At 43.9% G+C, this 27,711-nt stretch overlaps 1 protein-coding gene across 1 annotated transcript; it reads right to left on the reverse strand.

Annotated features, from left to right (window-relative positions):
- IL2RB (interleukin 2 receptor subunit beta) lies at positions 1–27,071 on the reverse strand. Its single transcript, XM_033163295.1, has 10 exons — positions 26,829–27,071; positions 23,408–23,530; positions 20,359–20,473; positions 18,989–19,064; positions 17,195–17,300; positions 6,226–6,371; positions 5,594–5,765; positions 3,884–4,004; positions 1,919–2,003; positions 1–1,021 (listed from the first exon to the last, which is right to left on the reverse strand). The coding sequence occupies exons 2-10, from the start codon at positions 23,511–23,513 to the stop codon at positions 224–226; spliced, it is 1,725 nt and encodes a 574-aa protein (XP_033019186.1). The 5' UTR covers positions 23,514–23,530; positions 26,829–27,071; the 3' UTR covers positions 1–223.
- Positions 27,072–27,711: the final 640 nt, after the last annotated feature.

Consider the following 27,711-nt stretch of genomic DNA (forward strand, 5'->3'; position numbering starts at 1 on the left):
TACTGCAGTAGCACCCAGTGAGGCGGTAAGGGTGGGGCTCTGTTGCTCTCCTGGTTTCCCAACCCTACAGGGTGGGGGTCACTATTGTGTATTGAGAGGGGGAGAGGAGAGTTAAAATGTAAGACCCATTGCCTGTTAAAAGCCTTATGTTCCCTTTCATTTTCTTTGATGACGTTTAACTGATGGTGTTGATGCTTTCTTGTTTTCAGGGACAGTTCAGAATTCAGACCGAGTGATGGCCATAATGTCCCTGAAGATCCCTCAGGGTCAGGTAGGCCTCCGAAGAACTCAGCACCTGGCTGGAAGATGCAGCTCTGCAGAGATCATTGGCTTGGCCTGAGTTCTGAATCATAGACTGGGGAAATGCAGGCCTATTGTCTTCCACAGAGCCTGTAGAAGGGTCTACACTTCCAATTGCTTCTGTTCCATCAGTATTGCTGCCAGACGATTCCCAGACACATGAAAAGTCCATGGAATACTTTTCCGGAGACTTGTGGGGGTGAGCAATGGCCTCACTCCCTTCTTTGTTCTCATCCTGTTTCACTTCTGATGTCACAGGGAAGCTCTCCACTGATGGAAGAGTCCTTGGACAATCTCCAACCTTCTGGTTTGGGACCTTTGCTTCTTGCAGAAAAGACTCACTCTCCTGGTCTGCCATGGTGCTGTAGGCAGGTGGCGGTGACCTGTTGTCCCACGTCTCATGGATCACTTTGTAGGAGTCAGGGTCGCTGTCCTCATTGCCACTGATCTCTTGAGTAAGAGGGTCGTAGGTGAAATACACCTTGCAGGGCTCAATCTCGAGGGAATCATCGGTGTGGAAGAAAAAATAGCCCCGGTTGGTAAAGCAGCTGGATGAAGAATGTCCACTAGTCTCTGGTGCATCCGTATTAGTAGGATGTTCCTTGGGCAGGAAGAGGCAAGGCTCTTGGTTGCCTTTCTGCATCACCTCAAGCACAGAAACATCCGGAACTGCTGCACCCAGGCAGAAGGAAGACATGGGCGCTGGTGAGGACAGCCACTTCTGTTGGTTTTAGTGGGGAAGCACAAAGAGAAAATAAAGGGTAACGTTCAAACAGCTGCGATGCCACCATCAAAGAAATAAGCAGAAGTTGAGAAGTGCTCCATTGAACTCATTCAGAATAGCTTTCCCTGATCTTTAATCCAGGGAACTGGATCCAGTTGGCAGGACCCACTTTGACGGGTGAGCTGTCCCTTTTTGTATAACACCCTGATTTCTAACTGATGCAGGGTGGTTTAAAAATATGTCAACAAATAATAAGTCCTGCTACTTACAATAAGGGAAGAGATGTGTTTCAGTTTGCATTTTCACATGACTCTACCAAATTTGCACTTCCTTGAAACAACATGTGGGCTGAAAAACAGCTCCCTCCTTCAACATTCACACTTCTCTGAATTTTGGGATGCAGTTCTCCATGCAAATAATGTGTACAAAAATGCATTATATTAAGGGAAATTGTACACAAACGTCAGTATATCAGGAGAAATGCACACTATTATTATTTTTTGTGGTGACTATTTTTTTCAATAGCACCAACGTGGGAATGTGGCAAAATCAACGTAAGGCTGAAAAAATATGAAACTGAGAAAAAAAAATTGAAATTGACGGATTAATCCCTACCACAGATATGCAATATCTGTGTGGATTACGATTTGTCTAAATTTACCAATAGCAACCTTCAAACAAACGAAAATCAGATTGAATACAAATATTACAATAGGAGGGACTGAGAGTCTTTGTGGTGCCACACAAAAAAACATGCAAAGTGAAATGTTGCAAGCTGCACTTAAGGTTGGATAAATGAGGAGCTTAAGATAAGCAAAAACTACCCATCCCGAATTATAGGCAGCAGTCTTGTCCTCCATCTCCTTACCCCCTCAACCTCCAAGTCCTCCTTACCTGGATATCTCCTCCATGGAGAGCAGTGAGAGATGGGAAGAACTCAGCGGGGTCTGGCAAATGGATCTTCAGCACCTTCCTTAAACTAAAGCAAACACAGCTTAGGGTGAGAAGGCTGCAAAGGGAATGTGGGTTTGGACAACAGTATAACTAAGCATAGCCAGGAATGGAGGAGGGTGGTGGACTAGTCGTGTGAATGTTCGGCCGCTCTTTAACCAGGCCTTTGGTTGATGGACATCTGATGCCCTTTTAAAGGGGGGGGGGATTATTAGGTTGTCTTTGTTCTTATTTTTATTAGTGGGCGTTTTATATTGTAATTTTATGTTGTGAACCGCCCTGAGATCTACAGGTATAGGGCAGTATACAAATTTAACAATTAAATAATAAAAAATTGTAATTTGTTCAATTGCAAAAAGGCAAAAAGGGTATTAACAGCAACATAAAGCCTCTGCCTAGTAGGTAAAAGACCCCTGGACAGTTAAGTCCAGTCAAAGGCGACTATGGAGTTGCGATACTCATCTTGCTCTCAGGCCAAGGGAGCCGGCGTTTGTCCACAGACAGCTTTCCGGGTCATGTGGCCAGCATGACTAAACCACTTCTGGCACAACGGGACACCGTGACAGAAACCAGAGTGCATGGAAATGCAGTTTACTTTCCTGCCACTGTGGTACCTATTTATCTACTTGTGCTGATGTGCTTTCAAACTGCTAGGTTGGCAGAAGCTGGGACAGAGCAATGGGAGCTCACCCCGTTGTGCGGATTTAAACCACCGACCTTCTGATCGGCAAGCCCAAGAGGCTTGGTGGCAGAGCCGTCTTAAGGGGATCTGCCGCCCTGGCGCGGCTATCCCTCCGGCGCCCCCGCCATGCCGCCTCTCCGCCGCCTCCCTCCCGCGCTTGCCGCCCCTTGGGAGGGGGGTGGGCGAGCGGGGGGTGAGGGGCGTGGCGCTGGAGCGGCGCGGGGCTCTGCGCGCCCTTCCAGCGCTTCCGGGATGGGAGGCGAGGGCGGCCGGCTCGCGCTCCCACTCCGCGCGCAGCTGGACGGCGCGGCGCTGCTGGGCAGCTCGCGCTGCATTGGGCGGGCGGCCGGCTGCACGCGGGAGCGCGAGCCGGCCGCCCTCGCCTCCCAGAGCCCCAGCTGGAGTGCTGGAAGGTCACGCAAAGCCCCGCGCCGCTCCAGCGCTCCAGCTGGGGCTCTGGGAGGCGAGGGCGGGCGGCTTACAGCCCGCCCGCCGGCGCGCGAGTGCCCGCCTGCCCGTGGGGGCGGGGGCGGGTTGGGGAGGAGGAGCCCGGTATGCCGGCGGGCTCGCGGGGGCGCCCCTGGGGCGCCCAGCACCCTGGCGCACCGCGCCACCGGCTTCTATGGATGAGACGGCTCTGCTTGGTGGTTTAGACCACAGCGCCACCCGCGTCCTTATTCTGAATGAAATCTAAGGACACATCATTTTCCCTCCTCCTCCTCAGCAACAACAGAAACAGAGGATTTGGATGAGATTTCTGACTTAGGTCTCAAAAATCTAGAGAAAACCTTGATGCCATTTTTCAGGCTGGTTCTGCCCATTCAGCAGAGTGCAGCGGTAGAAACATGAGGCAGTGGAGAAGACAGACTGTACTCCTTCAGACTGCACGTGTGGGGGGGTATTATGTCTGAAGATTCCCCTTCAGAAGAAAACTCCTTGCATGAAGAAAACTAAAGCCTAGGGAAGAAAGGTTCAAGATGAGTCCTTTCCTTGCTGAGCTAATTTTCTGCTTAGGAAGTGCTTACATCAAGGATCATTAAAAGTGGAATCTTCCAGCTGTAGTCAGAAGCTACAGCCCATTCTACCACCTCATTCCCAGCACATGCTGTTGATGTGCAGATTCATGCAAGAAGTGACCATTATCACAGTTTAGCTGTTGGCTAAGGAAGCATGGTTAGTGTCCCCAGATGGCAGAGTATGGAAGCAAGATCTCTGTTCTCTGTTACCGTTTTGATGCCGGTGATTTGCCCCTCAGGAAAATGGCGACGAAGAAGAGGGAGATGAAGACGAGACTCCCCAAAAGGGTGAGAAGAACTGGCAGGAGCAGACTTGGAGACGATGCATCCCCTACAAAGAGGAGGAATTAGCCATTCATGGAAGACAGTTGATTCCCATCTGAACCAAAGGAACAGGTGTATACAAACCGCCTCTTAAAATTATCCACCCTATTGGTGTGCAGAGACACAGAATTTCTCCAGGTGTGGGAGAAATTCAACAAACCAGGGTTGGTTCTTAACAGTGCTTGTTTCCTAAGATTCTTTTTGCACATGGTACTGCAACTGTGTTGTCAGGCTAGCCCCTTTCCTACAACCTTCACAGTGTCCTGGAAGAAGGGAGGTGGAATGGTTGGCATTAACACACACACACACACACCCCTACAGTGGAGAATATTCAGAAAAAGTTCTGCAAAGTGGCATTATTTTCTCTAAAGGGTTAGAAAAGAGAGGAAGCAATCTCAGAATTTTTCTCTGAAAAATGTTTTCTGGAAATTTTTGGCTCAGCCTTAATCCTCAGATGGAGTGCATGGATTTAAGGGTGTACAACTCAATGCATCCCTGCAATCCATTCAACAAAAAAAGCGGAAGGGAATATTTATACATGGGTGGCTAAAGCACTTTTTGTAGTGCTGCCTTGAATAATTAATAGCAAATAATATTTTGCACTTTTATTTTGTTGCTCTCCCCTTGCGAACACATACCTTGCTAACCCCTAAAGTGTCCCGGCATGGCTTCCAGATTAAAAGCAGATAAGTACAACAAGAAAAAAAATGAGAAGGGCCTAAAAATTGTACCTATAGAATAGGAATGGGGGACCTGTGGCCTGCCAATGTTGCTGGACTACAACTCCCATTACCCCTGAGTGCTGCATACTATTTTATGGGCAACCACAGAAGGGTTGGGGTTGTTTTTTTTTTTTTTGAATGCTTAATTTCAGCAAGCGGAGACTCAGGGGCAAGGGATCCTGTGGGCGACAGGAAATGCCCAGGGGCCCCATGTAGACAACCTTGCTGGAGTAAGTATGCTCAGGCCTGCAGCCTACGAGGATCAAAAAAGGTTTGGAGATGCATACTTTGAAGGGGGGAAATGTATAAAATTACACTTTTAAGCATGAATCTTCATGCAGTTTATTATTTTTAATGCAGTATCTCAAATTAATGTCTGAATGAGACTGAACTGACTTATGCGTGATCTTATGTGAAATTGACATAGGCTAAAAATAGCCCGATTTGCTCATTCCTAGAGTGGCAGGCTGTATGTGCAAAGGCCTGTGATAATGCAAGATGTTTTTACACTGACAGCTGCATTAGTCAAATTACAATGTTATAAATGTGTTATAACACAGTGGCACCAGATGGCGCTGCAGAGCTGAAATCTCAACTCAATATTTTTCCATTGTGAGCTTTAAAACGGTTTTTTTTCCACGGTGTTTACAGAGCGTTTTTTGAACAGCTGTGTAGATCTAGCCAGGGTGGAAAGTATATGCGTTTCTCGGAGATTCCCGCCCCCCCATGCTCCAGTACATAGATACACCCCTGATTACATGCTCAGAGCCTGTTTGACACTAAGTCCACCCCACCCCAAAATTTATAAAGGCTTTGGAATCCTTATCTGTCCCATTTTTCAAGTATCCTACAGGTTTTGTTCTGTGAGCCTTACCTTTATGGGTCGTCCATGTTACAGGCATGCTCCATTTGCTCCATGTGCTATTGTAAAAAGCCATGCTCGTTTTAACCTTCACACGAACAGCGGCCTCATACATTGTGTCGGGAGAAAGAGTCTCAAACTTCATCCACCTCTGATCCTGAATATTGTAGCCGAATTTGTAAGCCTGCAACAAGGAGTCAAAGATAGGGAATGGTTTTAGACCATGTGCACTCCTTGATTATACACAACATGTTTGTGCATTGCTGCCCTCTAGGAACATAAGGAGAACCCTGCAGGATCAGGCCCACGACCCATCTAGTGCAGCATTCTGCTCTCACAGTGGCTAGATGCCAAAGGAGAACCTGGCAATGGATGTAGTTCAAGGATAGTAGCCATTGATAGCGGGGCTCAGCCCCCTGCCCATCAATATTGAGGGGGCTGAAGTACCTTCCGCCCCCTATAGTTGGTGCCCCTGCATTCTCAAGAGGAGGTAGCATTTCTGCTGCACCTTTAAAATGTATCACTTTATTGTTTTGGATCTTGTATTAAAATGGCTTTCTGGGTCCAAGGAAAGGAAAGTGGACTGAAAATGAATAAACCAGATCAAATATTTGCCATCTATACAGATGTCTCCTCACGCTCACCTTGCTAGAATCTTTTTCTTTATATCGTATTTGGTACTCCACCTCATTTTCTAAATAATGTGAGAGAGCACAGAGCTTCCAAGTTAAATTGTAGGAAAGCTTGTCGTCATTTTCCATTTGGACGTTGCAAGGAGACCGCAGTCGAACTAAAGAGAACAAGAGAGGATCAGATTCAGCAGGTAACATTAACAAAGAAACTGCTGAGCTGGGTACACATTAACATTTGCTGTGGTTCCAATGCTCTCCCACCGCTGACTTTTGAACCTGTCTATACATGAAGTTACCCACAACTTATCCTGTCACTTCTCGAGAAATGATGTTGTTTGGTGCCTTTTCTCTGAAACCAGCTTCAATCTGAAAGGAAAACTTGAGCTGCACCCACTTGGCAGTTAAGCTGACGTGTGTGTATTTGAGACAGCCGTTGCACACGTGCAGATGACACCTTCACGACACCTTCAGGGGGGCTGCAGGGGCAGGGAAATCCAACAGGTAATGTGCACCAGGTGAAGGCTCTCTAGTGTATAGAACAGCATGCAAATAACAACTTGAAATGCAGACTTTTAAGCCTCTATTGTGTGCCTTAGCCAAAGGGAGCGATGAATGAATCTTTCAATTTCAGTTCTTCTCAGTTTCTGCTTTTTCTAATCTTCAGCTCAGCTCAAAACAGCTCCATGTCAATTTGCATTGTAAAAAAATCCTCCTCACGGAAATCTGCTAGCAATTAAGTGTGCATTTCTCCTACGATACAGAACGCATTGCCACATACTATTTTCCCTAATACATAATTTTTGCAAGCAGTTTCCCCTAACCCAATGCATTTTGTGTTATTTTCACACATGCATGCAATTTAAGAAAAAATTGTATATCACTTAACTGTAAATGAAACCTTAAAGCAGTTTGCTAAGACTATAAAATATTCTTTTTATTGTGTTTTCATGCACCTTTCCTACTAATAGACACAGTTTAATGCATTTCTAGGGGGTTGAGAGCTGCATCTCAAAATGTGGAGAAGTACAAATTTCTAAGGTTTGCTACACAGAATCATAGAAACATAGAACTGTAGAGTTGGAAGGGACCTCTGGGTCATCTAGTCCAATCTCCTGCAATTCATGACTCTCAACTAGATCATACATGACAGATGACCATTCAACCTTTGCTTAAAGACCTCCAAGGAAGGAGAGCCCACCTCCTCCTGAGGGAGTCCATTCCACTGTCCAACAGCTCATACCACCAGAAAGTTCTTCCTATGTTTAGTCGGAATCACCTTTCTTGTAACTTGAAGCCACTGATTCAAGTCCTACCCTCTGAAGCAGGATAAAACAAGCTTGCTCCATCCTCCATGTGACACCCCTTAGATATTTTAAAATGGCTCCCCTCTCAGTCTCCTCTTTCCCAGGCTAAACATACTCAGCTCCCTCAACCTCCCTCACAAGTCTTGGTTTCTAGACCCTTTATAATCTTGGTTGCCCTCCTCTGTAGATGTTCAAGCGTGTCAATATCCCTCATAAATGGTGGAGCCCAAAACTAGACACAGTACTCCAGGTGTGGTCTGACTAAGGCAGGATAGAACGGTACTATTACTTCCCTTGTTTTGCAAAGTGTAAATTAGGTAGGTTTGCATTAAAATGCAAGCTGAACTGAATGAACCTACGGCACTCCATATGTTGTTAAGTTACAATATCAATTATTATTATTATTATTATTATTATTATTATTATTATTATTATTATTATTATTATTATTTGTACCCCACCCATCTGGCTGGATTTCCCCAGCCACTCTGGGCGGCTTCCAACAAAAATCAAATACTCAGTCATTGGCTATCTTGGCTTGGGATGATGGAGGTTGGAGTTTCCCAATCCTTGTAGCAGGGTCTGTTGTAGCAGTAAGCCTCAATCTCTCAATGAAAACGGGCCTTGCTCCACTCTTCTCTGCATGACTGTCTCACAGATAGAAAATCAAAGCCAGTGGAGGAGCTAGCCCAGGTGGGGCCAGCTGCCCACGGGGAGGAGCGAGCCAGGGCAGGGCGTTCCACAGAGCCTCCAAGGAGTCTGCCTGCCTCCCTTCCACTCAGCCACCCTACAGCTGAGAGGGAGGCGGCGAGTGGACCGTTTGGGCAGCGAGGAGCCTGCACTCGCCTAAGCCACCACGTCTCTCCCAGGAGAGATGTGTGGCTCAGGCGCGCTACAGGCCCCACGGTGAGTGCCGCCCAGCATTTTGTCACCCCCCTCAGTGGTGACATCCAGGGTGGGCGCCCCTACTGCACCCCTTCCTCTGCCCCTGATCATAGCTACAATGCCTGCAGTGAGACAAACCACATTGTCCTCCCATTTAACTCACACCTGTCACTCATTACTGGAGGAACAATAAATGGAACATCTTTGCAGGTAGGGGAACTGAAAGAACAAAGTGTTTATTGCTGTACAGTCAGGAACCAATGCCACACCCCCTCTGTTTCTGTTGGGGGTGGGTCCCTTTACAGGAGTCACAGCTATAACAGCTATAGGGGAAGGGGAGAGAGAGAGAGACGTTTACCATTTACATTGCTCTCCCTTTTGACTTAATGTTTATTTGTGAAAATAATTTATAGACCACATTTTTATTTTTTTTAAAAAATATAGCAGGGTAGTGGAAAACATATAGAATTACAATGATATAAATAAAAACACCAATAAAATGTGTAAGGAGAAACATAAGAAAAGCCATGCTGAATCAGGCCAGTGGTCCATCTAGTCCTGCATCCTATTTTTACAGTGGCCAACCAGATCCCTGTGGGAAGCCAGCAAGCAGGACCTGAGCAGAAGAGCACTCTCCCCTCCTGGGGCTTCCAGCAGCTGGTATTCAGAGGCATTACTTCCACTGACAGTGGGCATACAACATAGCCACCAGGGCAAATAACTACATATTCTTTGGCAAAAGAGCCCTGCCCATCTAGGAAATGAAAGAGCTGAATGCTTGTTGATGCATGTTTAGGGGCCAGTGCGGCCCATCTTAAAGGAGTCACAGCCATAACAGGAGTGAGTTTATTGGGTTTGTTGTGGCTGATAATAAGAAGTTCCTCCACCCTGGCCATAGTACCTTGTCTGTCTCATTTACTGTCTGTTTGACGCCCAAGAACAAAAGATCTGATGGCGGGATAAGATACCACATGAAATGACAATATGGAATATGTGGTTGGGCTCAGTCCTACTCTTATCTTTGGCCCATTCTAAGTGATATGGACTTGGTGCACACACATAGTCCTTTCCTGACCTTGATGACTGCTAATGTCAAGTTAGTTACAAATAAAGCATCTCTTCTTTGCAACCTTATTTTGGTGCTACTTGGAAGGTGGTGGACTCTTGTTCATTGGAGGCTTTTAATCAGAGGAAGGGTGGCCATCAGCCATGGACTCTTTAGTTATGATTCCTGCATTGCAGGAGGTTGGATGAGATGGTCCTCTGGGTCCTTTCCAACTCTAAAATTCTATGATGCTACTTGTTATGGCTGAGAATTCATCCACCATTAACCTTGTCCTGAGGGTTTAGGTGCTGTGTGGCTGTTGCTTTCCACGAGTAAGTAAAATTTTATTACGGCCATTGGCCCATATCAAGAACAAATCAGACAAGCGAACAAAACATAGAATTTAAAACAACTTGACGTAAGACAATTAAAAAAAACACGAGGCAGCAAGACTGCAATTTAAACAATATCAAATCTAGCAACCCATCAAGAACAACATTTTACCTCAATTTAGTTAATACATATACAGCATAGGGATTCAGCTAAAACTTAATTTAAGAGTTGATTAATAACTTAATTTCTTCTTAATGATACTTAGTATTAGTTAAAGTATCGAAACTATGCAGTGACCCATTTCTCTTTTTCTGGGATAGGACATTTATCAAAAATCTAGCGACTGTAAGAGATCTACTCGGTTCCTCATCATTCAATAAATGAATTAATTTAGCCTCCTGGGTTCTATCAGCCTGTCCTATCAGAAGTGGGGACAGAAATCTAGACCGGGCTGCCGAATAAGCTGGGCAGGAAAAAAGTATATGCTGTAATGTTTCTACGGAACCACTATTACAGTTGCATAGCAATGAGATCTGGCCATTTGAGAGTCTGTTGTCCATGACATTAGAAGGAAAGGCATTAAATCTGGCCTTGATAAAGGCATACCTATGCGCCGCCACAGAAATAGAAGATAAGTAAGATGGTAATTTCGTTATTGGTGCTAACCCCAGGCTTGTTGGTGAACAGGTGCCACCTCCTGTCAGAATGTTAAGCTGGAGATCAACCTCCTTTAGCCTTATATTAACAGCTCTCTTGGCAGGGCCTAAATCCATTCCCAGTAGTTCAGATGGTGATAATCCAAGGGACACCAGTTTAGAGTGTAGAATTTTTGCCCAAGGGCTGGGGAAATTATCTCTCCAGAGACACTGCAGTAGATAATGGTTAGGGAGTCTATACCATAATGACAACCAATAACTAAACATGCGTTTCCATAGGGTGCTTTCAAGTGATGTTATATTCAATTCCAGACGTATCGCCGAGTTGCTTACACATCGGGGTAGTTTTAATAACCGTCTCAGGAACTGGTTTTGGATTATCTCCAAAGGGTTAAGATTTACAAAAGGCCCCCATAATGGGATCGCATAAGCCAATGTGGCGATCACCTTAGCGTTAAAGACTTTTAGTGCGGATGGGATGTGAAAGGCTCCATCTGAAAAGAAGAAACGCAAAAGCGCAAATGAAAAAGCTTTCGCTCTGTTTACTGTATAGGTGAGGTGTGCCTTCCAGACCATGTTATATTGCAAATATACTCCCAAATACTGGAATTTAAAAACTTGCTCAATAGGTGTTCCATTTATTTTCCAGTTATAAGATCTCCGACTTTTGGAGAAAATTAAAACTTTAGATTTGGCGTGATTTATCGTAAGAAGATTGGATTTGCAATATGAATCAAAAATATTTAATGCTCTCCTTAGGCCAACTCTAGAAAAGGATAGGACCACCGCATCGTCCGCATAAAGTAAAAGGGGACAACGATATTGGGCTAGACGTGGGGCATGAATAGTTTCCTGTGATTCTATCAATGGCGTCCTCATGTCACTAATAAAAAGATTAAAAAGAGATGGGGCAAGTATACATCCTTGGCGCACTCCTTTATTGATAGGAACTGAATTTGAAAGGTCGCCAGCAGGAGTAAGTCTCACCCTGGCAGCCGATCCGCTATGTAATTGGATTATCAGCCATAAAAGCCTTCTGTCTATTCCCCATCGGGCTAATTTTTCCCACAATAGTTCTCTGGGGATGCTATCAAAAGCGGCCTTTAAATCAATAAAGGCCGCACAAAGTTGTCCTCTTTTTGGGGAAGAGTATTTTTGAGCTAAGTGATGTAAAATTAGCACGTGGTCAGTGGTGGATTGATTGGGTCTAAATCCCGCCTGTTCAGAGCCAATCAATTTATTATCTTCCACCCATTTTGTAAGCTTTTTTAGCAAGTAACGTGCGTAAATTTTCCCAATTATGGACAGTAAACTGATGTTCCTGTAATTCTCTGGGTTTTCTGGTGCACCCTTTTTAAAGATCGGAATAATAATTGCCTCCTTCCATATTTTTGGAATCTTACCACTGTTGTTCACGGCATCGAACGTGATAGCTAGAACTTTTGCCCACCATTCTGCATGAACTTTTATAGGCTCCACTGGAATCAAGTCGGGGCCAGGAGCTCTACCGGTTTTAAATTCGGAGATGATATCTAAAATTTCAGCTGGGTCAATGGCTGGCCAGAGGGGGAGGTGGTCATAAAAATCGTCCTTTAAATTAATGTTGGTATTTGGTAAAGCAAAGTAACTCCTCAGATAATCTTCCCATACTGGAGCAGAGATAACTGTTAATGGGTATCGTCTGGATTTACTATTAACTAAAGCCCAGAATTGGCGGGAATTCCGAGACTTAGAGACAGCCACTAGTTCCTGCCATCGGTTCGATTGCCACTCCTGTTTAGCCCTTTTTTGCGTTTGTTTATACGCTATTTTTGCCTGGTAATATTCCTTAGGAAGCACTTCCGCTCCAGTGGCCTTGTATTCGTTATAAATGGCACCAAGAAGTTGCCTGGCTTGTTTACATTGGATAGAAAACCACGGGGCACCTATCTTGTAATGAACCCGATTAATCCGATGAGCGGGGACAGTAAAAAAGGACGTAAGGTCATTCAATAAGTTGGAAAATAGATTAATAATTTGATGATGTTGATGCAGGTTTGAACCAAACTCAGGATAAGATTGTATTACCGTCTGATGAAAAAATTCTGAATATTTTTGTGCCTGCGTTGCAGACCATTTAGATCCTTTGACTCTTATCGCCGCATTTATTCCTATGTAGGTAGGGTGCCTTTTTCCTACCAGTGCCCAATCAATCGACATTTTTGCAACTAAGGGAAGATGGTCGCTTAGTTGAACATTTTCAACTTTAAAATAAGAAAACTTTGGGAAAGCCTCTTTAGATACAATAAAATAATCAAGGACGCTGCTCATTGATGAACTTAAATGAGTAAATTCTCCTGGGATATCGGGAGGACAGTTCCCGTTTAGAACTGTTAAATTCAATCGTAAAATTAAGTGATAAAGGAGAGTGCCTGCCACATTCACCCTAGAATCTTTAGATTCCCTAAAAACATGGGTGGGGAGATCAAAAATTAGGTGGTCAGGTGTGATCCACCATTTAGAGTTACTAAGTGAGTCCCAGTTTGCTGCAATACGCGCATTAAAATCTCCTCCCATTACGGAGAGGGCGTTAGGGTATTTAGTATAACAGAAGGTAAGGTGGTCATCCAAAATTCCCCATCTAGAGTATAAATCTGCTGTTTGACCGCCTGGCGGAAAATATACGTTTGTAACTATTAACTCTACCTTATTACTTAAAATTAGACCTGAGATCGCGTAAGGGGGGGAGGATTTTATAAGAGTAAGTTTAGCGTGCAGTTTAAGTGAAATTGCTATGGCCAAGCCACCTCTGGCACGACCCCCTTTGAGTGATGGGCATGCAGGAAGTAAAAGAAGTTCATACCCATTCATTTCCATTAGTTCATCTTCCCATGTTTCTTGTAACAATATAATCTGGAATAGATTTAAAAACTTTAAGAATTCTGGGTCTGATTTTTTTCCCCTCCACCCAGCAATGTTCCAGCACAGAAATGAAAGTGTAGATTGATCTGTCTGGAAGTATGATGGTCAAGAAGGGAGGGGGAGGGGCTCAAGATTCATGGGATTTCCAGTTCTAATAAACTCAGTAATTTTCCTTTGACGCTTCCTTGGGCAGGTAATTTTATTTATAAGGCCCAAGGGGTCTTCTGTTGAGCCCATCTTCAGGCCTACTGATGTCTCAGAATCATCCCTCATTTGATGATTTGCCCTGAGGTCTGTTGGCTGTACTGGTTGCCTAGAAGGAGCTCTCTGCATAGGCACTGGTGTATTATTCAGCACTTTTCCTGATGCGGACGAAGATTCTTTCAGTGGTTGGGCTGGTTCAGCTGGTTCTGTTGCCGATTCGATGATGTCTATGGATGTATGGAGCCTGCTCACATTTGAAGAGAGTGGATGAATATGATTGCAAGGAGACACATCCATACGGGGCACTTTATATGGAGAGCCCAATTCGAGATCATTAAGCTCTCTCATTTTGTCCCAAGCAGATGTTGTGGCCCTATTGGCCTCAGAGGGATGTTTGGAGCTTGGGTCTGGTGGAGAGATTATCGCCTCCTGGTTATGAGAAAGTGGGTTCACCTCAGCAACCACCTGATGGCAGGGTGGAGTAGACACCTTCCCAACCCACAGATCCAGCTCATGATGGTATGGAGCACAGTCAGGGATGTTTTGTTTGGGTAGTTCCAGCTGTTCCTTCGTCAGTTTTGCCAGACAGAAACGAAGGGTATCAATTTTGTAGAGTATTTCGTTTTGAGCTTCTTGTGTAAGAGCACTATAAGAATGAAGTAAATTATTATCAAAGCTGTCAAGGATGATTCCCTGATTCACCGCATACATAGGTTCAGAAGAATCCAGCTTTTGAGGGACCTTAGCGGCCAAGTCAGTGGGATGGTTAACGGTTTCATCAGCCGAGATTATGTCAATTAGAGCGTGTTGGTCAGCCTTGTGTCGGAGAGAGTTTGGCAAAATTGCAGTTTGAAGAAAAAGTGGAGTTGGAGGTGCTTCATTTTTAAAATATCTTGATATTCTTACACCACTTGTGATCAGATGTTCTCTGCATTTATACACCAATTTTGCCAGTCCCCCGTCGCAAAATGTGACCACCGCTCTAGCAAGGAGTCCATTGAAATATAGATATTCCACTTGGGCCAAATCAGTAGGGTTATTGAGGATACCAGGTATGTAGATCTTTAGAAAGTTCAGTAGGTGAGCTTTACGCTCTTCTTGTGACAGAAGACCTGGGGGCTTAGGTTAGTTTGATAGAACAAGCTTGTTTTGGTACAACACCAATTTCCAGTTGTTATCTGTCAAAGTCCTCCTCTCAGGGGGCTTGGTTTTTTCTACAGATAGAACATGGGACCATGGGTCTTGGATCATAAGGTCTTGCTTAGAGTTAAGTGTTGGTCCAGGTGCTAAAGGTTCCAGGCATTTCAACGCAGCATCAGTGCGGGAATTTGTAGGAGGTTCTTGTTTGGATAGCTTGCTAGAAAGGTGTTTCTCAGTCTCCCCTCTGGACCTGGGGGTTGTGGTACTCTTGAGGAGATTAAAAAGTTTTTTAAAATCCATTTTTTTGTAGCGCCCTGCCTTAAAATTTTTAACATTTTTGCTCTTTTTAACATTAGGAGGTCTCCTTTTCAAGGCAGTAGTCCTGCAGGAACTCTTGGACTTCCTCAATGATTTGTTTTTGCAGGTGGTAGGGACAAAATTGTTGTTACTCAGTCCAACAATCACTCTGCCTGGTTCCTCACAGGAGGTTTTACAGATATCTGTCACTATAGTAAGGATTTTTGTGCAGGTAGTTAGATAGGATTTAATATGCTCAATGTCCTCAGTTAGGAGCATAAGCCATTTAATTACAGGTAAATCCTCATCATTTGTCTCTGTAGATTGGAACCATAAATCTTTTGGTGTTTTAGAGTTTCCCGAAGACAGTTCTGAAATTTGTTTTAACATTAATTCCTCCAATTTTTGGACTCGGGATAGTTCAGGAGGAGGTTGAGGATTAAGTCTCTGTTCTGGGAGCAATTCAGAGTCTGCACCAGGTGTACTAGAGGTTACTTTCAACTTTATCGACCCAGGGTTTTGACATTCCTCAACATTATCCTCTCTCTGCACTGCCACTGCCAGCCCTTCATTGTGGCTGAAGGGAAACTCCATACGAGAGGGGGGAGTTTCGGTTTTCTGCTGGTTCTCAAACAACTCCACCTTATCCCTCTTCTTGTGGAGCCGAGAGGATTTTAATTGCACTTCCCTTGAGGCAACTCTTTTGGAGAGAGGTCTTTGGTTACTCCTAGGGAAGCCTGAGGTTTTACAGCCACTCCGGGTTGTCACCATTATTTGATTGTTTACAATCAGGTTGGTAAGAATCTCACTTCAGTTCGTTAGCTGAGATAATAAAACAGTAAAGCAGGGAGTACATGCAGGGAAGATAAAGATGAAAAGCGGTCGCAGCTTTGGAAGTTTTCTTCTTAATTACCGTTCGGCCCCGACGCTCTCCCAAGTGGAGGACAAGAAAAACTCAAAACTAAAACTTAAAACAACCCCCTTAAAAACCTATGACTGAAATTTAAAACTCAATCTACACTTACTTAAACAAATAAAAATAAAAGTAAAACAAAGATAAAACCTAAGCAGCAGATAAAAACAGTATAAATCATAAAAACAGACCAGTAAAATACGGAGGTCAGAAGGGAGGATGTTGATAGTCCGCCATCTTAACTCCCCCCCCCACTTTCCACGAGTCTTTCTCCATATTAAGGTACACAAACAGCAACTGCATTCACACAATCAAATCCTGGTTTAATAATATAGGAACACAGAGACCATTGGTCCACTTAGCTCAGTATTTTCCACACTGATTGGCAGTGGTTTGGCATTCAGGCAAGTGTCTCTCCCAGTTCTATTTGGAGATGTGACCTTCTGCATCCATGGTCTATGCTATACCAATGGGTTACAGCCCTTCCCCAGGGATCTGCACAACTAACTTGCACCCACACATAGTCCAGTTGCTGCCACTTTACTCCTTCCACTGCCCAAGTAATGAAACAAACTCGGAACCTGCAGTAAAACCATGGTTTGTTGTTATGTGATAATTGGAAAAGTACGGCTATTGGCTTCTAAACAAGTCAGACTTTGGAAACCAACTTATATACCCTGGTACAAAGCTGGTTTCTGGATCTGGATTGTTTGGAAGCCATTAACCATAGTTCCCAGTTTTCATGTAACCATGCTTTCTGGTTTGTTTCTCCACCTATGCAAAGGAGGAACAATGCTGGAGCAAAGGGGCCATTAGTAGATGCATAGAGCTCAATCCCCAGATTTGATCATGTGAACCAAGGCAGGGCGCAGCCTTTGTTGTGTGTGTGAATATATATTTGGGGTTGGGTTTCAAGGACAGTTTGGGATTATAGCTGCCCAGTGGGTGCCTGTGCATTACAATGGATTGTGAAGCATCACAATGGCTTCCTAGAAGATGTATTTTTCCATCCAGGCAAGATTATTTGCCCTGAGATGAGCTCATCTCCTATTATCCACAGATGAACACTAAACTGGCTGTGTAGAAGCTGTCAAATGGGAGCTCAGGTGCAGTGAAAAGGCATGATATCAGAGTAGTCAACATGGTACCCTCTAGATGTTGATGGATTCGAACTCCCATCCGTCTGAGCTAGCATGGGACGAGGGGAGCTGTAGTCCAGCAACATCTGGAAGGAACCTTGTTATATGGTCCAAAAAGATAGCACAGTGCATAGCATCAAGAAATGTAGGCACTTTAAACTCACGGTTCTGAAAAGGACACATCCTTTGATTCTGCATCAAAGTCCAGTTCTGCCCAGTACGGCAATACACTTCCACAAGAATAGTGTGTGTAATAGTCATGTCAAATTTCTGAAGACAAATAAAAACATTGTTGTGATCATGATCAGTTATAGTATCATTAGGGATGTTGGAAATAATAGTTGGAAAGGCTGGTATCTATAATTTGAACCCATCAGCTGGTGAGTCAAAAATTCCTGATAGCTGTGCCACACCTGCTCAACCCACCACCCAGCTTCACAAATTATAACTGGAAGTAGCAATGGGTAAATGTGTTAGTTTTGGTTTCTCTCTCTCTGTTTCTCACTTTCCCAATTCAGTTCTCCACATTTCCATATCGCTTTCCTCCCCACCTCCCAAAGAGCCTTGATGAAAATTAATCAGCACTTTAGTATGAATTTATCCTAACACACACATTTTTATACGTAATTTTGCCTAACATGCACATTTTTACAAAGCAGTTTCCTATAATACAATGTTATTTTCATGAATACATGTATAGAATCAAAGAATTTGAGAGCTTGAAGGGACCCTTCAGGATCATCTAGTCCAATAAAGGACTATGCAGGAATATGTATCTGTCCCATATGGGGATCGAACCTGCAACCTTGGCATTATTGGCACCATGCTCTAACCAAGTGAGCTATCCTATTTCAGTTTGTGCATTATTTTGGAAAGTGCAAATTAGGTTCATCTTTAAAAGTGAAGTTAATCAATCTTCTTTTTCTCTCTCTTCTTCTTCTTTAGTGGTGAGTTGTTTTATTATGACATTAAATACTTTTGTAATTTTATGGATTGTGATTGTAAGGCCCCTTAAGAACCACTCTCATTGCAGAGAGGCAGCATATGAATGTAACAGATAAATAAAAAATAAAACACATATCCTAGGGCTCTTATATTAGTTTTCAGGCTGCAGTATAGATATATCCATAGAAGAATGGTATGAGGCAGCTGTGGGGAATCTTTGGCACTCCTAATGTTGCTAAACTACAACTCACATCAGCCTCACCAAGCATGGCCAATGGCCAGGGATGATGGGTGTTGCAGTTCACCAACATCTGGAGAGCCAGAGGTTCTCTGCACCTGATGTAGGAGGAATATCAGAGGAATGCTGCCACTTTTTCCTCCCCCTTCCAAGGAAGAAGGAGATAACTAAACAACATGGAGGGGACTAATGGTGGTATAACCTCTGGTTCCCAACATCCCAACAGTAAATAATTTTGAGTTATTCTCTGCTGCTGGGGCAGATATTTCAACTTTATGGCATAGATGCTCACAAAGGAAAAATAGACTAAAATTGTAGCAGAATCTAGGGCAGGCATAGGCAAACTTGCCCCCCCAGGTGTTTTGAGCCCGCCCATGCCTTTTCTTGATCTAGGGCATGGGTAGGCAAACTAAGGCCTGGGGGCCGGATCTGGCCCAATCGCCTTTTAAATCCGGCCCATGGGCAGTCTGGGAATCAGCGTGTTTTTACATGAGTAGAATGTGTCCTTTTATTTAAAATGCATCTCTGGGTTATTTGTGGGACATAGGAATTTGTTCACCCCTCCCCAATATATATATATATATATATATAGTCAGGCCCCCCACAAGGTCTGGGGGACAGTGGACCAGCCCCCTGCTGAAAAAGTTTGCTGAGCCCTGATCTAGGGGCACTTGAAAGACTAAATCATTGCAGCAAATGTATTTTCAAACTACTATAATGAGAGCAACAAACAGCTTCTCCTTGTTAGCTAGCATTTTCTTATTAGATTACCCACCAAAAGGTTCAGCTCACAGCTCCTGTTGGCTATACCTTGCAGTTGACATGTCTCCGGTCCTTTGTACCTGTCAGACCTGTAAGAAACAATTCCCGTGAGGTGCTCAGCTCCTCAAGCTTCATGTTTGGCGGCTGTTTCATACATTGTAAGGCAGGGCAGTGTGCATTACAGTAGCCCAATCGCGAGGTTAACCAAGACATGAATCATAGCAACCAAGCCATACTTGCTATGGCTTGCTCATGTATGCAAGCCTTGACATGTTCTTGTTGTCAGGCAATAAACCATTATGTGTGATGAACCAAGTCAAGTGCTAAATGAACTCTTAGAGGTTAGGGGGGGGGGGAGCTGCTATCTCCCAATATGCTTCTCCATATTCCAGCTGTCCTTAAAAGTACTAAAAGCACAGAGCAAATGATAAGGGATAGTCGAAACAAGATGGAACATCTCCTCAAACTGGTGGAGTAGCACAGAATACTGCAATAACTTTCAGAGGCAAACATACTGTAAATATTCTTTGCGATAACAGTCTTCCTTAGCTTTATCTGCACCACACATTTAAAGCAGTATCATATTAGTTTGAACAGACATAGCTTTCCCCAAAGAATGCTGGGAACTGTAGTTTGTTAAGGGTGCTGAGAATTGGCAGGATTCCCCTCACAGAGCTAAAATCCCTAGAGTTCCCTGGGAAGAGGGATTGATTGTTAAGTCACTTTGAGAACTGTAGCTCTGTAAGAGGGAACGAAAAGGTAAATGACCCCTGACAGTTAAGTCCAGTAGCAGACAACTCTGGGGTTGTGGCACTCATCTCGCTTTATAGGCCAAGGGAGCCGGCATTTGTCCGCAGACAGTTTTTCCGGGTCATGTGGCCAGCATGACTAAACCACTTCTGGCACAACAGAACACCGAAACCAGAGCAGCGCATGGAAATGCCATTTACCTTCCCACTGGAGCAGTACCTATTTATTTACTTGCAGTTTTTGGCGTGCTTTCGAGCTGATAGGTTGGCAGGAACTGTGACCGAGTAATGGGAGCTCACCCTGTCACAGGGATTCGAACTGCCAAACTTTTGATCGGCAAGCCCTAGGCTCAGTGGTTTAGACTACAGTGCCACCCGCGTCCCTGTAAGAGGAATAGGAGTCTCCTAACAGCTCTCAGCACCCTTTACAAATCACAGAACCCAAAATTCCTTGGGAGAAGTAATTGAAGTTTAAAGTGCTACGATACTGTTTTAAATGCATAGTACAGATGGGGCATGAGCTAAAAGGCAGCATATGATCCTTAAAAACAAAGACTGAAGAGAGTACAATAGTATTGATAGAACAACAAGGCTGTTCTTTATCATTCATAAATATGTTTCACACATTACTCACGTTGACTCAAGTTGAACCATGAGCTGGCATTGTGCTTCAGTGATATTTTTCATCGGGGTCCAAGTGCAAGAGAGAATCTCCACTGAGTCATAAAAGCAACCAAGACTCGAGGAATCTGTTAATGAAAAGGTGAGGCTAAATAGCATGGAGTTTCATTTGATGCTCTGTGAAAAATACTGAGATAGGATATTCTGTTTGGGGAGTATAAGAATGGTTTCACACAAGCTCAGAGAATTACTTTCATTTTGGGGCCCACCTGGACCTTGAATACAGGCAAGGACACCATCTTTTCCAACCAGAATTCCCTTGTCTTTGCCCACTGAAAACTGTTTTTAACGTTGTTATGAGGTTTTTTGGGGGGGGAGAGAGGAAGTAGGCTGCATGTAGAGGCCCTCCTAACCCCTGTTGTTAAAATATAGCCAGGCTAGCTTCCTGTTGGGGTGATAGCCTGGGTTATGGACCATTCAGGGAAACAAAGGAAAGGAGTTCTGTATGACATGGCAAATGGGTGGGGCCCCTCCTTCAACTCAGAGATAGTTAGAAAGATGAAGCCAGAGTCTGGAATTGAGTTGCAGTGATGTGAGCCAGAAGCAAAGCAGCAAGCCTGAGCAACATTTGATTTATTTTAACATGATGAATAAAATATTTTAAGATAAGGGGTTCAAATATTTTATAATTCATTTCTAAAAAATATGCATGGTATCTGATTATTCTAATTTCTGTGAGGACAAGCAATTCCTAGGTTACAAACTGAACTCTCCAATGCAAGAACAAGATACATTTCTTCCTTTAGGAGGTGCTGTTGTTACCAGAAAAGAAAAAGGTTTCAGTTTTGTTTTTGCATGCATGTGGTATGCATTGGTTGTGTTCCTCTTCACTAGGCCTCAAAGCACTGGAAGAAAATATAGAGCAACAAAAAGGGCCTGAAAGTATATACTTAATTACAGCTCAGAAAATGATTCTGATTAAATTTCGTGCCTACTCATTGAAACTTAGTCCCACTTCCTTCTTCAGTTTTTTTTAATGAGAATGTTTTTTTAAATACTGTGGAGAGGAAATATGAATAATTGTTACTTCTGGATTTTAAAAAATTGTTTTGTGGAGTTTTTTTTGTTCCACATAAACTAGTAAACAGTTCATGAGATTGTTGCTCCATTTGTTACAAATACAAACAAATATTATTTTAAAAGTAAATTCTGTTTGTAATAATTGTTTGGATACACTATTTTTCAACATGCTAGTTGTGATCATTTTATGCCCATTAAAATTGTCCATAGTTATATTTTATGTTTCTAAAGTAACAGAATGACTTTCAATCTGGGGAAGAAAAAAGAAGTGCTAATGTAGCATTTTTTTTCATTTTCCCCTGAAAATTTCCGTTTTTTTCTGGAAAAAAACAAACCCTGGGTTTTTCCCCGAGCTTCAAAATTTCTGGAAATTTTACATCTCTAGCACACTGCTCAGAGATTAGGGTGGTGTGCTACAATATGCTTTTCAAAAGGGCTTATCAGAGACATGTACAACAATTCCATCTATTTATGATATGGTACTACATGCACCCCAATCTCTAAGCAGTAATGGAAGTTGGGGTCTCTGTGCAAATTTTGGGTATGGTTTCCTTGGGGGCTTGTGGCGGCCTCTTCTTGGTATATGTATATATATGTATTTACACATACATACAAGCTAAGCATAAGGTTCAGAGTATTAACACTTCAACAGCTCTCGGTCCCCCATTAGGGTTCTGGAGGTCACCAAAGCTACTGCTTTGGATTCTCACAGAGAGCATATCAGGTCTCTATGTATTCCCAACTCTAGCTGTAAGAGTAGACTGCCTTTTATTCATATACACACAGCCAGGAGATTCACACTATAGCACAAGAGGGACATTTCAGATTTGGTAACCCTAGGGAAGTGTTGAACAAAAACGAATAAATTGGAATGATGTGTGGACGGTTCTGCATAATGCCACCACTAATGTAATACTATTGTGGCAACGACATTTTGCAACATACATCTGCAAAACCCCACACCAGCCTGGAGGGGTTGTATATGAGGGCACATTATACTCAAGACAGTAACCTTCCTCCAATTACTTAGGGTGTTCACAGGACTTGCCTTCAAAATAATTCCATTCATGTATCTTGCAAGGGAGATAATATATGCATGCCACAACAGAAGCCAAAATGTTATTATATTATATGGTGATAGAACTCACAGTTTATTATTCTACCTGTTATATGCTGACCCATGAGAAAAATGGTTAGCATACATCTTTCTGCAGTGGGTGGATCAAACATCTAACAAGATTGTGACAGAGTGATTATTAGATGAACCAGTTTTATAGAACTTATCATATGGTGCTGTCATTTGTCACAGGTGCCAAGAAATCACATGCACATTTTTAAAAAATGCATTTTATTAATGGCTTTTACAGAGTTCAGTTATATGAGCAGTGAATATAGTAGATATGGATTTTATCAATGACGTATTTTTGAATGCTATTGATTTATATCATATATTGTTGTTAATTCTGCAGAATGACTTAAGTGATGTTTGCAAAGGCCTTTGGCTATATGCAACAAATTTCATTACTATGGTAGGGGTGTTTGGGGCTTTTCCACCCTTCCCACATTAACTGGACTGCTGAAGAACTCCTGCTGTGGAACTTCAGTGCATGGCAGACAATTTCGGGGCCTGCTTTCTGGCACATTTGGGGAAACCTAAAGGAACCACTCTTTGCATATTCTGATACAAATCAGTCTGATCCTAACTTCCCTGGCCAGCGTGTGGATTGGAATAAAGCTATCCAGCTCACTTTTCTGAAGGCTGCAACTCAGTTTTCAGTTCAAAAAGGAATATCAAAATATGTTTTTAAATGTATATTTTGAGAGAAAATACATGTTCTATAGCTAGTTAAATAAATAAAAATGTTGTGCTTTGTTTTTAAACATTTGTAGCTTAATGTGAAATAGATTTATGCGGGAACACAGTAGAAGCTGTTGTGGTGAGGCAGAGCCACCCTCCCAACATCAGTGTCACTGCTGCCTACCTGGAGAAGGCCCAGGTGCAGCAGGCTGCAGACATGGTGCAGAGATACCGGTGAATGCCATCAAGATTGACAGGATGTAGAGCAGTGCTGGAGGGCTGGTCTTCATGACTGCAGAGTGAAACACTGATGGAGAAAAAGTGGCAATCAAGATGGAGTCCCAACAGCAAGCATACATATTCCCAGTGCTATTTTTCTAGAACTCACCATGAACACCTCCCTCATTCTCTTAGAATGGCAATGGCACCCACCTGAGAGGTGCCGAAACTGAGTTCCGGTGAAATCTGACTGATAAAAAGCCCTGCATGTTTATTTGCTAGGGACCAGTCCTACCATTAGGCAGCATGAGGCAATTGCCTCAGGTGGCAGGTGCTAGGACAGGGGTCCCCAAACTATGGCCCGGGGGCCGGATGCGGCCCAATCGCCTTCTAAATGCAGCCCACGGACAGTCTGGGAATCAGCGTGTTTTTACATGAGTAGAATGTGTCCTTTTATTTAAAATGCATCTCTGGGTTATTTGTGGGGCATAGGAATTCATTCATGTTTTCCCCCCCAAAAAATATAGTCCAGCCCCCCACAAGGTCTGAGGGACAGTGGACCGGCCCCCTGCTGAAAAAGTTTGCTGACCCCTGTGTTCCCTCCTGGCTGTTCCTCCTTAATCCCCTGTCCATTCCCCTCTGTTGAAGATCAGAGCTGGGACTCTTCTCAGCCTTTTCAGCTCTGCTGGCTGTTCCACTGTTGGTGTTGAAGTAAGATTTATATGCCAGTCCAGTTCGCTTCTCTACATTGAATGAATTGGCAGCGTCAGTATGCCCTTTGCCTTGGGCAACAAAATGTCTTGGTGCAGCTCTATTCCCTGTGGAAGGGACTTGACACACATGCGCGCGTGCACACACACACATATTAAACAGATGTGAAACAGCAAAATACTATGGCTCATACTTTCCTTGGGTTTTCCCTTGACCCCAGATTATCAGAAGATGACACTACTCCATCGATTAGGCCGATATTCAAATGTCTCCTTTCCTGGTTGCATTTCTCAGTAATTATAGACTAATCAGCAGTGATAACATTTAAACTTGCAGTGGAAGATTTCACAATCAAAGGCTGACTCAGAATGACTGGTTCAACACCGCTAAGAGCTGTATTCACTGTATTCTCACAGGGAGCAAGTCATGTCTGTGTCCCTTTTGGACTTAGGTCCAGGACTCCAGTGTATTTCTTTCATTCACAAACACCGATCTGTTGACATAATATCCAGCCAGGTGATCCTTTCTAACAGGATCTCTTACCATATGTTTCCAGGGCAACAAATCACCTGTACTTGGCCATCTCCTTAGTTACTCAACAGCCCATCATTCCAACAAAATGGAATCTACCAGGCTAACCTTGTTGAATCGGTTTGACCTGCTTAACCATCTCTTTTTACAACCAATTTCATAAGCGGCGGCAGGGCCCTACGCCCTCGCGCGCCGCCGCCATTGAAGAGGCCGTTGAGCGGCCCGATCCTGGGGGCTCCTGCCACCCTCTTGGGCTTAGAAAAAGGGGAGCCACTACCTACTTGAATTCCTGGAGAATTCCTGAATTCCCGAATTCCCGGAGAACCTGTGGGAGAGAAAAACCAAAGGGGCATGGCTGGGCGGCTCCGGCGCTTTTACCTGGCCCTTGACCCCACCCCCAGCCACTGTCCTTTGTCCACCCTGGCCGGGGGCAGGCCCAAGGGCCCACCTGAGTTGGGGGAGGGAACCTGCCCAGGCGATCCTGTCCAGTGCCGCAAACCCCGCCCACCTGGGGAAGGGAGGGCAGAAATTATTGAGAGATCATCCAGAAGCCCCCAACCTATTATAATATCCATTACAATTATAATACATTATAATTTATTTCTACATATGTCCTACCATTTTCTTTACATGAAAGCATGATACCCACAAGCATTAGTAGAACTTGTTTTATGAAGAGAGGAGAAGTGTGAATAAAACTTCTGTTCCTTGAAGAACTGAGCCCATGGCTGACTTGTAAAATGAGTACTGATTTCAGAAAGATAAGAATCAGATTGTAAGAATTGGCTTCCTAGATCACACAAAGGTTTAGCCTAGCCTAGCCTCCTTCCTCTAGAAGTGGCCAGCCAGATAAGCAGGGCATGCTGGAGTTGGTGATATTCCACTGTTTGTTCCCAGCACCTGGTGACCATACTGCTTCTGAACCCAGAAAAGCCATTGCTTGCCAAGATGGGTAACAGTCATGAACAGATTTATCCTCTATGAGTTTATCAAAGTCTATGCACATGTATATGGGAGCAAAGGCCTTTAGTTGGGTTTCCTTCCAAACAAGCATTCACACGCTTGTGCTGTCATCTGTTTTGAGGCCTCAGTTCATTCTGATAGGGCGACAATGTGTTCTTACTCTACAAAGGAGAGTCCTGCATTGGAAGAACTTCAGAAGACAACCCCGTTTGTAGGGCTGTCTGGTCCAAGTCAAGCTTAGAGATAACGAAGCATAAGAAGAGAGAGCAACAGCCTTGATCATATAATCATAGAATTGTAAAGTTGGAAGGGACCCTGAGGATCATCTAACCCAATCCCCCGCAAAGCAGGAATATGTAGTTGTCTCTCATGAGAATCGAACCTGCAACCTTGGCATTAACAGCACCACACTCTATCCAGCTAAGACAGCAACTCAGTTGGCACATGGGCAGCAGACTGAGCAAGCATACAGGTCACCTGGACATAGTCCTCCAAGCTATGGTGAGATGTATTAGATTATCATATTTATGAATCTCCATTTATGCATATAAACAGGGCTTTTCTTCAGCCAGAACTCACCAGAACTCAGTTATGGCACCTCTCAGGTAGGCACCATTGCCATTATAAGAAAACAAGGGATGAGTTCACGGTGAGTTCCAGCACCTCTTTTCTAGAAAAATAGCACTGCATATAAATTGCACACTTTATGCAAATAAAGAGCATACCCTCTTTTCTTTTTTTGGTGACGTGTAAGTGGTCACCCTACATTTGCAAGAAAGGGGGTGAAATTTATTCCCAAGAATTCAGCCACAGTATGTCAGGAAGCTGGAGCATTCATCTATTCATCTGACTAAGTCCCCTTGAAATAAATGGATTAAATGAATTTTGGTTAGCTTAAGTCTCAGTGTTCCCAATTGGATGTGCAGCACAATCGTACACATTATTTACTCAATGAGGTTTACCCATTAGCGAGTGGGAAACTTAGGCAGGGGTCCCATGAAGTTAAGAGCATTTGGAGATGGGACCAACTGTATGGCAGGTCTCCTTTTGTGCGTTGCCACAATAATTGAACAAGCACTCTCAGCCATGCCGAACCTGTCAGATCAAAAGCTCACTTGAAAAGCTTTTCTCTCTTTAAGTCATCCCTACACAGAGAACTGTTTAATACCTATGTACTTTACCTGGCTGTAAAATGGTGATCTTCGTCTCGCAGTCTCACGAGTCAGGTTGGAGTTGCCATGCCAAAGGCTGATTGCCCAGTGTACCCCACTATGAGGACAGCTGGTTTGGAATTCAGCCTGCTGCAGTGAGACCACTACCCTACAGAGTAGGTCGTTGATGGAATCGGAAAGGCGCGAGTTGTCAGCAGACAGCGAACTAGCTCCCTCTGATACTCACTCATTTCTGGTACTTACTCTCTGACACAGGAAACTGCAGCTCCTTTGCCATCTCAGAGCGAGATGAGGCCCTGAAGTATCAATAGGGCTCGCAAGGCCAACAGTGAGAAAGCCCCAGACCACACCACATCCCACTTCCTGATTTGTAAAGGTGATGTGTACGGGTGGGGAATCGAGTGTCAAAAAGCATCGAGCATAGAGTAGACTGAAACGATTGATAGATAAGAGACAGGCCTCTCCCCCCCATAGCCCCTTGTCAGGCTTGCATGGCCCTGGCAAGGGAGGAGGAGCCTCAGTTATACCCTCAGCCTGGAAGCCAAGACAATACTGTCTGGGGGCTCTGGAGGTCTTCTGCCTCAAGCCTTTGTCCATCCTTGATCAGGTCAAATGTCCATCTAGTGGTTGTGCCCAACCACATGCCTCTGGGAAGCGTGAACATAAAGCATGGTGCTCCTGGCCATTCCTTTCTGTTTGTCCTAGGATCTAATAATCAGACAATGTTCCTAACCATCTGAGCAGTTGAGCTCTTGACTAAGCTGCCTGGGAAGGTTGAGGTTGAATGTTTCCAAGAAGAGGCTAATGTTTGTTACATAAGGTTTTAAAGGGTGTGGGGCTCTTGTTTCTGTGTGATTCAAGGACACATATCAAGAAGTGTCAGCACTTCAAA

The sequence above is a fragment of the Lacerta agilis genome, chromosome 10 (genome assembly GCF_009819535.1).
Source record: "Lacerta agilis isolate rLacAgi1 chromosome 10, rLacAgi1.pri, whole genome shotgun sequence".
Classification (NCBI taxonomy): Eukaryota; Metazoa; Chordata; class Lepidosauria; order Squamata; family Lacertidae; genus Lacerta; species Lacerta agilis.

Excerpts from the sequence above, each read along its gene's own strand:
- IL2RB (XM_033163295.1), bottom strand. The coding sequence starts at position 23,513 with ATGAAGACCAGCCCTCCAGCACTGCTCTACATCCTGTCAATCTTGATG. Across the intron at positions 6,372-17,194 it reads GATGTGTCCTTTTCAGAACC|TTCGACTGCGGTCTCCTTGC; the intron begins GTGAGTTTAAAG and ends TGTTCTCTTTAG. Across the intron at positions 5,766-6,225 it reads AAGAAAAAGATTCTAGCAAG|GCTTACAAATTCGGCTACAA; the intron begins GTGAGCGTGAGG and ends TCCTTGTTGCAG.